The sequence below is a fragment of the Erpetoichthys calabaricus genome, chromosome 5 (genome assembly GCF_900747795.2).
Source record: "Erpetoichthys calabaricus chromosome 5, fErpCal1.3, whole genome shotgun sequence".
Lineage (NCBI taxonomy): Eukaryota > Metazoa > Chordata > Cladistia > Polypteriformes > Polypteridae > Erpetoichthys > Erpetoichthys calabaricus.
Genome location: NC_041398.2, coordinates 148,162,601 through 148,175,733, shown reverse-complemented (window position 1 = coordinate 148,175,733; position 13,133 = coordinate 148,162,601). Strand labels below are relative to the sequence as shown.

General features: G+C 35.5%; 1 protein-coding gene across 15 annotated transcripts in view; it reads left to right on the top strand.

Annotated features, from left to right (window-relative positions):
• Positions 1 to 13,133, top strand: part of LOC114651997 (teneurin-3) — an 898,351-nt gene that overhangs the window by 668,124 nt on the left and 217,094 nt on the right. For all 15 annotated transcript variants that reach the window (XM_028802134.2, XM_051927721.1, XM_051927718.1 and 12 more), the window contains one exon: positions 8,227 to 8,349. In XM_028802134.2, coding sequence (XP_028657967.1) covers positions 8,227 to 8,349 — 123 coding nt within the window. The remainder of the gene's footprint in view (positions 1 to 8,226; positions 8,350 to 13,133) is intronic.

The window sequence follows — 13,133 nt, the reverse complement described above, 5'->3', positions numbered from 1 at the left end:
AATATTTTTTTTTGCCTACAATTTACTTATTTTATGGATACACTTTTTACTTTTTTTTCCACTTTTTTTACATTTTATTGAATTTATTAAAATCAAATAACATTCCATACAAGCAAGTCAAATTTTTACAAAACTAGATCTGAATCAAATCAGCCCCCACCCATGAGAAAGAGAGCCAGGCCAACAGAGTAAAACTTTAATATTAGGAATAATAAAAAAGGAAGGAAATCTGCTTCCTCAATTTAAATGCTTATTCTAAAATATTATTGATTAGATCCTGCCATGTTTTAAAAAAGTTTTGCACAGATCCTCTAAGTGAGAGTTAGATTTTTTCCAATTTCAAATAATATATAACATCAGTTACCCACTGACTTATAAGAGGTTAGTTAGTATTCTTCCAGTTGAGCAAAATAAGCCTACGTTCCAATAGTAAAGTAAAGGCAATTACATTTTTTTTTTTTTTTTTTCCTTCTCCACTTTAAGCCCATATGGAAGTACACCAAACAAAGCTGTTAATGGATTAGGAGAGATTGTGACACCAAGGCTGTCCGAAAGGCATTTAAAGATTTTATTCCAAAATCATTTTAATTTGGTGCTCGCCCAAAACATATGGCCCATTGGTTTGAACTTGATTGCAATATTCGCAGGTTGGATCTTTCCTTGGAAAAATTTTGGACAATTTTAAACGAGACAGATATGCTCGATAGATGATTTTAAGTTGAGTAATTTTATGCTTTGCGCATATGGAGCTCGAGTGAGTTCTGTGCATTGCTACCTTCCACTCCTTTTCTGAACTGTTGAGTGAGAGATCCTTTTCCCACTGTACTCTGCAGTGTTTGAAAGGGAGTGTTTTTAAAATGTTTTTATATATTACAGAAATGCTGTCTGATTCCTCAAGACTGATCAATATTTTTTCCAGAATAGAAGTAGGTGGGAGGTGAGGAAAATTGGGCAGGTTTGGTTTAGCAAAGATTCTAATTTGGAGGTAATGAAAGAAATATGTTGCTGGAAAGTTAAATTTGGAATGTAATTGTTCACAGTATGCAAAGACGTTGTCTATGTACAGATCTCTAAGTGATTTAATTCCGAATGTTTTCCAGACATTAAAAACTGTGTACATTTGAGAGGGTGGAAAAAGGTGGTTATTGTGCAGAGGTGCCACAGATACAAGCTTCTCTATCTTGAAGTACTTCCTGCATGGGTTCTATATTCTGAGTGAATGTAGCACAAGTGGGTTGTTAGTATATTGGCAATAACTTGTATTTATTGGGGTACAAAGCAAGGAATATAAAGAAGTACTGCAGGATTTTATTTCTATTGTGGACCAAGCCTGTGTATGTTCATCTGTTTGTGTCAATATCTAGATTTTTATAGCTTGTATATTTGCCACCCTGAAATAAAATTGAAAGGTAGAGCCATGCCACCTGCCTGCTCTTTTAACTTATTTTAACTTTATGTAGTCCTATATAAAATTTATAGCCTTTCTGAAATTATTTTTGCTAATTCATCTTGTGACGACAATAATAATAGTAATAATATTTAATTCTCTAATGACCTGTCCCTAAGGATGTCATGAAAATATACAATTCTTGGCATAGTTCTCATGATGGTATTAGCCTTGAAACATTTTCCACAGTTCACTTTTTTATTGCTGAGCTGAACCCTACCAAGTATGCATTGAAAGTTTTTAAGCACTGGCCAGACTATGAACTAACTGGTCATTATCAGCTTTAAACGTTTTTGAAGTGGAAATTACTTTTACTGACACTTCAGTATCTGTTGCCAGGCATTTCTTAAATCCCATTTATTGGTAGAAAAAAGCAGCACAACAGTTGTTAATGGATTTTAAAAACTTATAGTTGCATTCAATTCACTTGCATATAAACTCAGCAGGATGCTTAAGCTAAGCTAATTTATGGAAAAATATGGATTCCTAATCACAACACAGCCCTGTAGGGGACAAATATCACTATGCAGCTTTTGATGCATAGGCTTTTATCTTAAATTCTAGTTTTTACTGCACAACACCAGTTCTTATCAGTCTTCATGCATCTCCATTTAAGATGCCTTTATATACCTTTAGTACAAATTGCTGTTGCTCTCAGAATATATTAACAAAAGTGACTTACAATACTTGTTAGCTTTTACAAAATGACCGCCATGTGAATTTAAAGCAGAGAGGATATCTTAGAAAGAAATTCAGTGTATATTTTTATGACATTACTTTCTTCTTCAGATAATGTCTATCCTTCATGTGGTTGAGATTTGTGGACACACAGTTACATAACCCTACAGCTGATCATTTTAATAGTCAGCGTCTATGATAACAGCATAGTTTAGTAAGTATAACTGAATTGATTTTTGCTTGGCGTTTTCTTAAAGGAGAATGGCAAGAAAAACACACACACACTCTGAATGCTCGTGTTACCCCCTTCAAAATGCTTCTCTTGTCACTTTCTCGTAGAGCAATAATATAGCACACCAGGTGGCTCCATCAGCCTCTGTCATTTTGGAGCCACCCGCTACTGTGTTAATGAAATAAATACTGCCTTCTTCTGGAAGTCTCTTCCAATTAGGGATGCTTCTTTGAGCTGGGTCTTTCACTTAAACACCTGGAAGCACAAAGCTGTGTTTAATATTTGAACTCCTTATTTTCCCCCCTAGCAGACAGTGTCTCATGACTTGCTGTCATTACGCCCGGCAGTAAGTGCACATTTTTGGGAGGATTTACACTGACACCTCATTAATGAAGGTCCATAGATACCATCACTATAATGTGAATTTATATGTGCTTGCTGTTAATGTATTTTCTGATCTTTCTTTCCCAATGCTTTGTTTCAGGGAGCAGGATCCTTTTGGGACAGCATTAGTTACAGAGTGGAAGCCAACCTTGGAAAGAAAGCCCACACATTTGCTCACACTTGTTCTATTTATAATTGCCAATCCCACAGCCAGTATATCTTAGGACAGTGTAAGAAATCCTGACATTTCAAACAACATATAGACCTTACAGAGATCACAATTTCTGAGAGGTGGCACCAAGTGTATTCTTTAGAATGAGTTCCTCTTTTCAATAAGTTGTTCAAAAGAAGTATAGAGGAGTAAAGCAACATTACAAAAAAGACAAAGTTAATTCAATCCAGAGAGATTTGTAACATAATCCACTGAAGCCTAATATGACTGATACATAAAATGAGCAGCAACAGAGGGAACAATGATGCAAGAATATCTATAGCAAGGGAAGTGATATTAACAAACAAAGCAAGGCATGAATTACCATGACACGGAATGCTGCACTAAAATTAAGATGTTTTATTTTCAGCAGTAAGCGTCAAAGAGAAGCTACAGAGCCGCTGCAAGTTAGTTGATTTCAATTCCAGTTGTTGCCTCAGTTAGTGCATTAACTAAAGAAACATTTATCAAACATGTCTGCTCTGAACCTCCTTCATTTACAATAAAAAGATAGGCAAATGCACAGTCCACAAAACACATTGATGAGAAAATTTGTGCTTGCTCACATCCACAGTCACACTTGAAAATACTGCAGTATATCTCATTGTGTATAATTCACTGATATGTCTCTTCAGTAAGGTGGGCAAATGAAAATCTTTCAAATGATGCGTTGCAACCTATTACTGATGTATTCCCTAAATACTGTAATTATATTTTTATAATAATTACAAAGAAATTAAATCTTTGTCAAATAAACATAGCACTCATTGTTTTGAAGTTATTGATTATGATAGTATGCATTGTAATTATTCACTTCTGGAAATTCAGACCCTTTAGTTGACAAAACAATCGGTAAGACTAGAATTAAAAAAAAAAAAATCTCTGACAAAATCAAGCCAAAAAGTGTGTTCTACCATCTCCACTAGACCTTAGGGAATACCCCGATTTTGTAATACAAAAAAAAAAAAAAAAAAAATGAGTTTCATGCCAAGGTTTTCTTTATCTTAAATACACCACAAAAATTGTTTGAAAATATAAACACAGCCATCCTTTTATATAAACTGCAGTATTATGTAGCTTCCTCATATGAAGTGAAATTGGTCGGAAAAATTATTTTCGGACCTCCAAAAAAGTTGGTGAAATATCATTCTTACACTGGCAGAAAAAAGGTGTAAGCCCCATTTTATCCAGACAGAAAGTGACAACAAACCAAATATACTGTACATTAAAAAATGAATTCTGTAATATAATACAATATATACAATATATACACTTTTATTCAAGACTATAACCGAAGAATAAAGAAAGCAAGTTACAGTTGGTGGTTGATACGACAGCTTGCGTGGTGCAATGCTAAGAACTGCTGATTTCAAGTGACGGTGAGATACGAAGAAGGCAGCTTCGCCAGTGTTTGTGTGTCAGAACCCTTTTGGGGGGGGTCGGTAGTATGCATCGTGGTACACTGCAGACCTATAGCGCGTCTTTATGTCAGATGGATTGATTCTGAATGCGACTGAGAATGAAAAGTGAATTAAAAAAAAAAGCTAACCTTTACCAGTATCATAAGTTACACCGGCTATTACAGACTGAAATCAAATTTATGTTGTTATTCTAAAATTGTAAGAATAAGAGCAGTTCACTTCTCGAAGTGGAGCCGTGCGGGATCGAACTCGCCACCCTCTGATTCCCAGTCAGGAGCTGATACCATTACGCCACCGCGGCGGTTGTAGTAAGAGTGTCAATGTGGCATGCTAACGCGGCTTTTTTTTTTTTTGTGCAGTTATATTTTTGAATAAAAGCGCACGTGTTCTCTTATTTGTACCTTTTGTGAAAGTGTTTCTTTAATATATGGACTTCAGGCTTCATACGTTATATAGTTTATGCCTACATTTTGTCATTTACTATTAGAATATGAAAAACGTTTCTGTTTTAAAAATGTGTTTGCACAGACTACTATAGAAACGGAACACACATGAAATGCGTGTATTCCAAATAACGCTATATTATTTCCACTCTAAAACTCCACTTCAATCCCAGATAATCAAATCAAGGCAAGGCATGAGCTAGGAGAAGTTCGTTCTAAGTCGGTGGGGGGATGGAATAGCTGGCTGCTAGTAACTTGTGTTTATCAGCACATTTAGATGACAAAAGACTGGCGGAGAGGTGCAAACAGATTTAAGACGTGATTTAAGGTGGGTCGGATTTACGAGTTTTTTCGTAGGCTCTGGTAATTCTAGTGTTAAACTAATTTTGCGATGAAGGACAGCATGGCAGAGAGATTTGGTTGCTTAGACTGATTATCGCTGAGTGCTTAAGCTAGTCTTCTACGATAACTGTACTCTGCATTTCATCAGACAGACATAAATACACTACCGTCCAATTCTATTGTTATTGCATATTGATAGTTATATTCATTCTGAACAGCAACTTATCATAGGCTGGAGAAGCAATGTAAATTGGGTCTTTTAAATGTTTTCCACCTACATAATAGGTGGCTATTGTATAACAAAGTGTCAATGGCAAGATGTACATACAATGAGCATTCTTCACTTTAAACACAGACCATATAGGTTAAAAGGGCATAATGGTGTTGATTTTGATAATGGCTTTGTTTCGCATTTTTCCCCACATTAAACATACTGTTGGGTCAATGTTTAGCCTTACATTGCTATGCATGAGTGTGCATTTAAATATAGACCAGTTTTTTCACAGAAAATTGACATGCTTTTCTAGATTTACTTTATAAAAAGAAGAGGCTTTTCTGTGTTGATGAAGATTAAAGAATGAGCTTGTTTGGGTTTTCTTTGAACTTGTTTTGTAAATACTCTTAGTTGTGCTTTTACAGCACCACGGTGGATATTCATGGCTTCCACTAATATAAAAAGGTTGGAATATGAAGCATGAAGGATATTTTTGATAAAGCTGACACAAACAGCATTGTATTAAATGTAACAAGCAAAATTTCAGTAACTGTGGGGGATCAGATTTTTTTTTTGAGCATTTAATATAATTGAATTTAATTTAATTCCAAAATTTCATTTTAACATGGTTATTTTATGAAGTAAAGTAATTATGTATATAATAGTTTTGTTTTAAGCACATTAATGACATGTTTATGTTTTTCTAAATCACGATAAAGGGACAGTCACAAAAGTATAATAGCCATTGTCTGAATTTCAGCCTGCTTTCACTTCCCTGGCTTAGACACGTACTGACACACAGAGTGCAGACAATCGTTTATAATCAGATAAACCATTATTCTGCTGATAATATAATGGCCAGTGCTTATATGTTCACCAGGTCTGTAGCGTTTGCAATAGTAAGGCAAAGGATAAGTCTTATACATAGTTACATACAAATAAACAATTTTTAAAATTCAGTAATCAAAGAAAGCAATGAATGTAGTGATTGTAGAAAAGCCAACGTACAGTAAGCATATCTAAATAAATTATACAGTAACGTTTATATAGTGCGTGTGTGTTTTAATTTTGGGGAAGGATCAGGTTAGATAGTGAGGAAAGGTGTTAATTAGTTGACCGTTGGGATGGCTGAAGCTTTATCAAAGTATTTTTGTTAATTCATAATTTAAGCTAATAAAGCAGTAGAGCTGCACAGGCAGAAAACTAATAATTTATTGTCTAACTCCTGTTTTGATTAAAAATCAATGTTTTTGACATTTCAGAAATTGATGCTATACAGCAAAATCAAGGTTTCAGCATGATACACTACGTGTACAATGCCTGTGTCATAGTTATTCTCATAAGAGAACCTTAATCTGTTTGATACTTTTCATATGCTCATTTCATGAGCCAAAGTCTTTTTATATTTCTGTTTTGGTTATTTAAAAGAGAAAGACAAACATGGTAGAGCAAGAAACATTGAAACAATACGAGTTTTAGTATCATATTATGTGTGTCACTGACGGATCAAAAACAAAGGAATCAGACAGGGCACTATTTAAAACTATTTATGATAAAAGATGCAATTTAAAGATCGGTATTAAACATAATCCTTTTTCCCACACTTTTTCTGGGATTAACATACACCTAGAGTTGCTTTGTAGTGGTGTCTGTTCTATAACACAGGCACTTGCACATTCAAAGAAAACAGTGCCTTAGGTTAACAACCATGTCCAGAATTGAGTATGCTACACCCAAAGTGCCACTTATAGATTATGGAAGGCCTCAGCAAGCCTTACTTGTAAACTGTAGCTGTAACAAATGTCTCAACCAACTCTATTATTAGGGGGCAGCACTGGGGTTGTCACTCTTGTGCATGTAGGTGATAAAAACGATTTGTCCCTGTAAGATTTTGTCCCTTGAATTTGCAGGGCTGTGAGGATACTAGAGGTTATTTAAGTGAGTTCCAGCTTAGTGTGTCATTTGTGCTATCTCTGACCCTGTAAATAGGCACAGTAAAAGTTTAATACATCCTCACTGTAAAAGGAACAGGCTGGGGTGGCAAACAGAGATGGGAGTAAGCAAACAAGGGTTCAAGATGTTTTTAGTCAGGTCCGGCGTGCCAGTATAATTTTTGTTAAGTGCTCTTTACTTTTTCTTTAGTTTCAAAAGGCATGTTGTACAAATATAAGTGTAGCGGTATCATCAGAGATTTTAATGTCTTCACGTAAGCAGCACAACAATGTTGGGTGCATTTTATTATTATTTTTTAATGGTTATTTTTATTTTTCAACCATTTAATAAGTCTTTTAAGTTGGCTTGACAGTATTTCCTAAACTGGCAAAGTATGCTAAGTGATCATGACTTTAATAGAAGTCTGTGTTGGAGTTTAAGGGTACTCTTTGTCATCCACACAGGTTGCTTTTGTGCATTCAGCACAGGCTGTTCAACCACCTGTAACCATAGGTTTCACTTTTGTTTTGTGAAAGCAGTGTTTTGTAGAATCCACATCTTTGCTGGGTCACAATGTAAAGCAGATTCAATCTGGTATTCCTGGCAAAATTTTAACTTTAGTAATGAATGCAGATTCTTTTTTTGTATACTGTTTTAGTAGACGCCTACATGATAAGGATACACAATAATTCTTTACATTTTGTAAATAAATTGTATTTATCAGTAAAACTTTATAAAAGAATACATCAAGTACAATAGTATGCTTCCAATTACATGAGTACTTGATGCATGTCAAGAGATTTAACAATTAATTGTATAGCAAGTTAAAAGTGGGGATTGAGTAAGCAACCTGTCCAAAGTGTACATTTCCAAGTCTGTGTGATTTATGTATTCTGTAACATAGATCTGTTTTATTTTAAAGCCATGCATTTGTTTGGCCTTGACTGGCAACTTCAAGAAACAGAGAACTACACATTTGAAAATGGTCAAGTGAAATCTGCAGCCACACCAACAAAATCAGTAACATTACTCACCAGTGACAATGGTAAGTTTTTTCATGTCCTTCTCTTAATTGAATGACAGTTATTTCCAGATTAATCACTTTATTAAATGCTTAGTATTTAGAATGCCCAGGTTTGGTTTTTTTGGATTACATTTTTAAGGCTCAGATAAGCATGAAAGGAGTCTATCATTTTTGCATTATATACTCATGATTTTTATTCAGTATGATTCTATGTTTTACTTCTGTAGCAGTTAATGGCCACAACAAAATGTAGATTTTTCCATTTTTTGCTACAGCAGCTGTTTGGTTTTAGAAATATAAAGCACTTATCCATTCATAAATCCATTTTTTCTATCTCACAAATTCCTATATAGTTTGACTTCAATCCCTGTGGTTGTGGTGGGTTCAAATCACTATGTGGCCATGTGCAAGTCATTTCACCTGCCTGTGCTCCGATTGAAAGGAACAAAAGAAATTTAACAAATTATATCTCAAATGTTGTAAGACGTCTTGGATAAAGGCATCAGCTAAATAGGTAAATTTTTTAAAAAATGACAGTTTGGAATTGACAAATAACCTACCCTACACATCATGTTTGATGTAAACTCCACACAGATTGTGAATGAGCCAGAGTTGAAACTCAGCTTCCAGCACTTATGAGGTGGCAGAACTAACCACTGTACTTCTCTTCTGCTGCAGAAACTTGTATTTAAATTAATTTTAGTAACAGTATTTTCACCATTTTATATTTTACTTAATACTTAATATGACTGTAGTTCTTATATGACGGGAAACCCTGATAGGGCAGAAACTGAAGACCTTGATTTACAGTAGTAGATATTTACAGAACAAAATATATTTCTGGTTCAGAATACTACTTATAAATGTAGTTTTACCTATAATATTGTTCATTTAATCATTTTTCAGCTTGCACACAGCTCCTTTCTTAACTTCTCAGGTTTTCATTATATTGTAATATAGCCAGAACATCACAGCGGTGCTGTGGTAGTGCTGCTGCCTTACTGTAAGAAGATTGGGATTCACATCCCAGTTGCTCCTTGCACAGAGTTTCTTCTCACAGTCCAGAGACATGCAGGTTAGGTAATTTGCTATTGCTAAATTGGCCCTGGTGTGTGTGTGTTCACCTTGCGATGGACTGTCGCCCTTTCCAGGTGTTTTTCCAACCTTATACCTGATGATTGCTGTGGTTCCTTTGGCCCTGCGCTGGATAAGCAGGTTTAGAGGATGGCTCAGGAAGTGTTCCTACAATACTGTTTTTCACATGGAGCCAATCCCACCGTTATCAAACCTACTTAATCCAGTTATCAGCCATGCTGGTTTGAGTACACGGCTAAAACTAACCCTCAACCCACACTTTCACATATTCATACACATACTTGTACGTGGCCAATTAATCTGACCTGACACACTTAGAAAGTGCAAGGAAAATTAGGGAAAACCCCCACACAGACAAAAGTAGAAGGGGCAGATGCCATACAGTTCCCAATCCTGGATTTATACAGTATGTAAGACTTGGAAGCTGAAAAATGGCAGAGTTAATAACTGTGCTACTGAGATGGCCACTTTTGTGTATATCGTTTAAAAATTAAATTTGAAATATTTTTTAAAATGAATATTGTCTCCCTAGCCATTACAATAATTTGCACATGTATTATAGAAACACACAGCCTATGGAGCTGTATGTATGTATGTATGTATGTATGTATGTATGTATGTGGACCAGCGTGTTTTCTTTATACTTGGACACCAATATGTCATTTAAATATTCAAAGTAACTGAATGCCTTCCATTTAGTAAGACTGTGTGAGGCTATGGCAGCTCATGCGCATAGTATTCAATTTGACCTTCCCTGCACATGAAATTCTTTGAGCTTGACAGTGAGTACAGCTTTTCCCATATTGCCAAATTGTTTAATTGTGCAATGAATTGTGGAGTTAAACCAATGTTTACTTTTTTTCTTTTTGCTAATCGACAAGTAGACAATTGTTAAGTAGACAATCGGTTTGAGCATCAGTCTACATCTCACATTACAGAATTAGATGTTCCATATCAGGCATCACATGTTTACCATGTTAGCTGTTAGGTTCTGCTGCCCTGGTAACTGCCTTACATTTTCAGAGCTCCAGTAGGCTTCACATTAAGCATCACTCTTATTTGCCTTGGTGTCTTTCCACCTCTCCACAGTCTTTTTATGTTCTATCTATAATTTGACCTTTTATGTTCAGGACAAACTTTGTCCCCAATCCTGATTTACATTAACTATGTTTGAAATAGATTTATGCACAACAATATCCATTGCCCTATTTAAAATGATATAATTAGTGATCCCATTGCTCATTCTTTTGTTTTGTGTTATATACATTCTTTCAAAAATGATTCGTACTGAACTAACAATTTAGTTATAAAAAGATTTAAGTTTGCTGCAAACGTTCAGACCTTTCCTGTCCATGATACAGTATCAGGATAAAACCAGACGTCACCAGCTAAGAGTTTGTGCTTTAGAATAATAATCCTAAATATTAAATTTATTTTAAAACTGTTTTGTAATATCTTAAAAAGATGTTATTTCTTTAATTGCAACGTGTTATTCAGATGCTGGATATGGTTTCTCTTGAGACCTCATAAAAATCCTTAGATATGCCAATTTTCTACTCTTTCGAAACATGTACTGTAAATTACAGTATTGTTTTATCTGCACATTACAGTTTAGTCAAATTTAAATTACATTAAGAGCTTAACAGTGTGCTGTTTCTGTGTGGAGAGCATGACAGCAGTAAAGATGATGTTGTAAGATTCTGTTGCTTTCTGTATTTACTCATTAACTGATGAAGGTCCTACCAGACAGGCTTTTCTGGATAGACGTCCTTGCCGTCTATGGCATATATCATAGTGGAGGTCTGGAGCCAAGGTTACCTTAAGGAATAGTAGAGTTTCTATTGATTGTCTATAAATGGTCTTATCCTGCTTCCGAACATCCTAATTAGAGCTGCTTATGAGGATTTAAAATTACTTCAGTGTCTACAACAGCCCTTTTACTTGTGGGTATCTTGACAATTAATTTTGTTATTACAGCTGTCTTATGTTGAACACATTTACTGGTCCTATTAATTTAATAAACCTGGATATTTTTCTTTTAATTCATGTACTAGAAAATAATTGCTTTTAACAACCATTAAGCAGAGCACCATTATCAGGTACAAAGGCACCCAATGAAATGGACATACGTCAAAGGAATTTTTAAGCCTTTTGCTCGTACAGTATGGGTGTCATTTTGCTACAGCTTTGAGACCCCATCATTAATAACTAATGGAGCATTTTACAGGAATCCTTTTCCACAAGAGGAGAAGTATGCAGGTTAGCATGCCATAATTAAATAAGGGACTGTAATTTAACTATGACATTTTGTTCTTTAATACATTTTTGTAATAACTGCTTTTTCTTTATTCTTCTTTATTCTTGATTGACAGACATATGAAAGACAGTGTCTAGGGATCATTCACTTAATTAAAAAAAATGGAATGGGGGGGTTGGTTGCTGGTAGCATATATTTGCCTTTCTACTGTAAATATTGCAAAATATCCATTATAAGCAATAGATACACTGAAAAGAAGTTTTATTTTAAATATATTTCTTCTCATTGTTTCACTTTGTAGTGGTTTTAGGAAAGGGTTTGTTGGACAGTTTTAATCTATTTTGGCATTCACTGCCTTTACGTTGTAAGCTAATGTTTATTTGTAATTTTAAATTTAGTCTCGCAACCCATTTAATTCATAAGTAAATGCACGTGTATACACACACACACAAACATACACAAACAGTGCTGATCTTGTGCTTCATTTTTCAACCTATTTCTCACATTGTTTTCCCAATGAGAAGTGATGGTACACACCAGGCAACTTCCTTATCCCCTGTCATTTTGGAGCCGCCTGCCACTGTGTTAATGAAATAAATGCAGCATTCTCTTGGCAGTCTCTCCCAATTAGAGATGCTCCTTCAGATTGGGACTGATATTTAAACACCTGGCAGCTAAAAGTTGTGTTTTGTTGTTTGAACTCTTTTTTTCCCTTGTACTTTGTTACATGATTTAACTCTTATTTGTCAGTTTGTTAGTTGTGTTGGGCACTATGAAATCTATATTATTTTTTCACAAATTCTGTTTTCTTTTTTCAGATTTTTGGTTTTCACCATTTCTTTTTTTCCCAATTTTTTTTACTGTAAGAAAGCAGCAACAATAAAACAAACAAAAGTGAAAAGGCACTTTACGTTCCTTTTAATGAAACTGAATGCTAGCACAACTGTACCTTATCCATATTACTAACCGAGAATGCTAAACCGGATGGACGCAGGGACATCCGGCCATGGGCCGTAGCCGCAAAAAGACGTACTGCGCAGGCGCAAAAAGAGTCCGCGAGAGGCGGCTGAGGAGCCGCGAGAGGCGGACAAAAGAGGCCGCGAGAGGCAGACAAGACCAGAGAAAAAAGGAGTGAGCACAGAAAAAAGAGAAAAAAGGAGTCAAAGAAACGCAAAAAGACGTACTGCGCAGGCGCGAAAAGAGTCCGCGAGAGGCGGATGAGGAGCCGCGAGAGGGGGACAAAAGAGGCCGCGAGAGGCGGATGAGGGGCTGCGAGAGGCGGACAAGACCACAGAAAAAAGGAGTGAGCACAGAAAAAAGGAGTCAAAGAAATGAGGCGCAACGAGCACCGAAAAAAGGAAAAGGCACATAAAAAAGTAGTCAAACGCAGGCAAAGCACGAAACACATTGCACACGAAACTAGACCCAAAAAAAAAAAAAAGAGGCAAGCGCA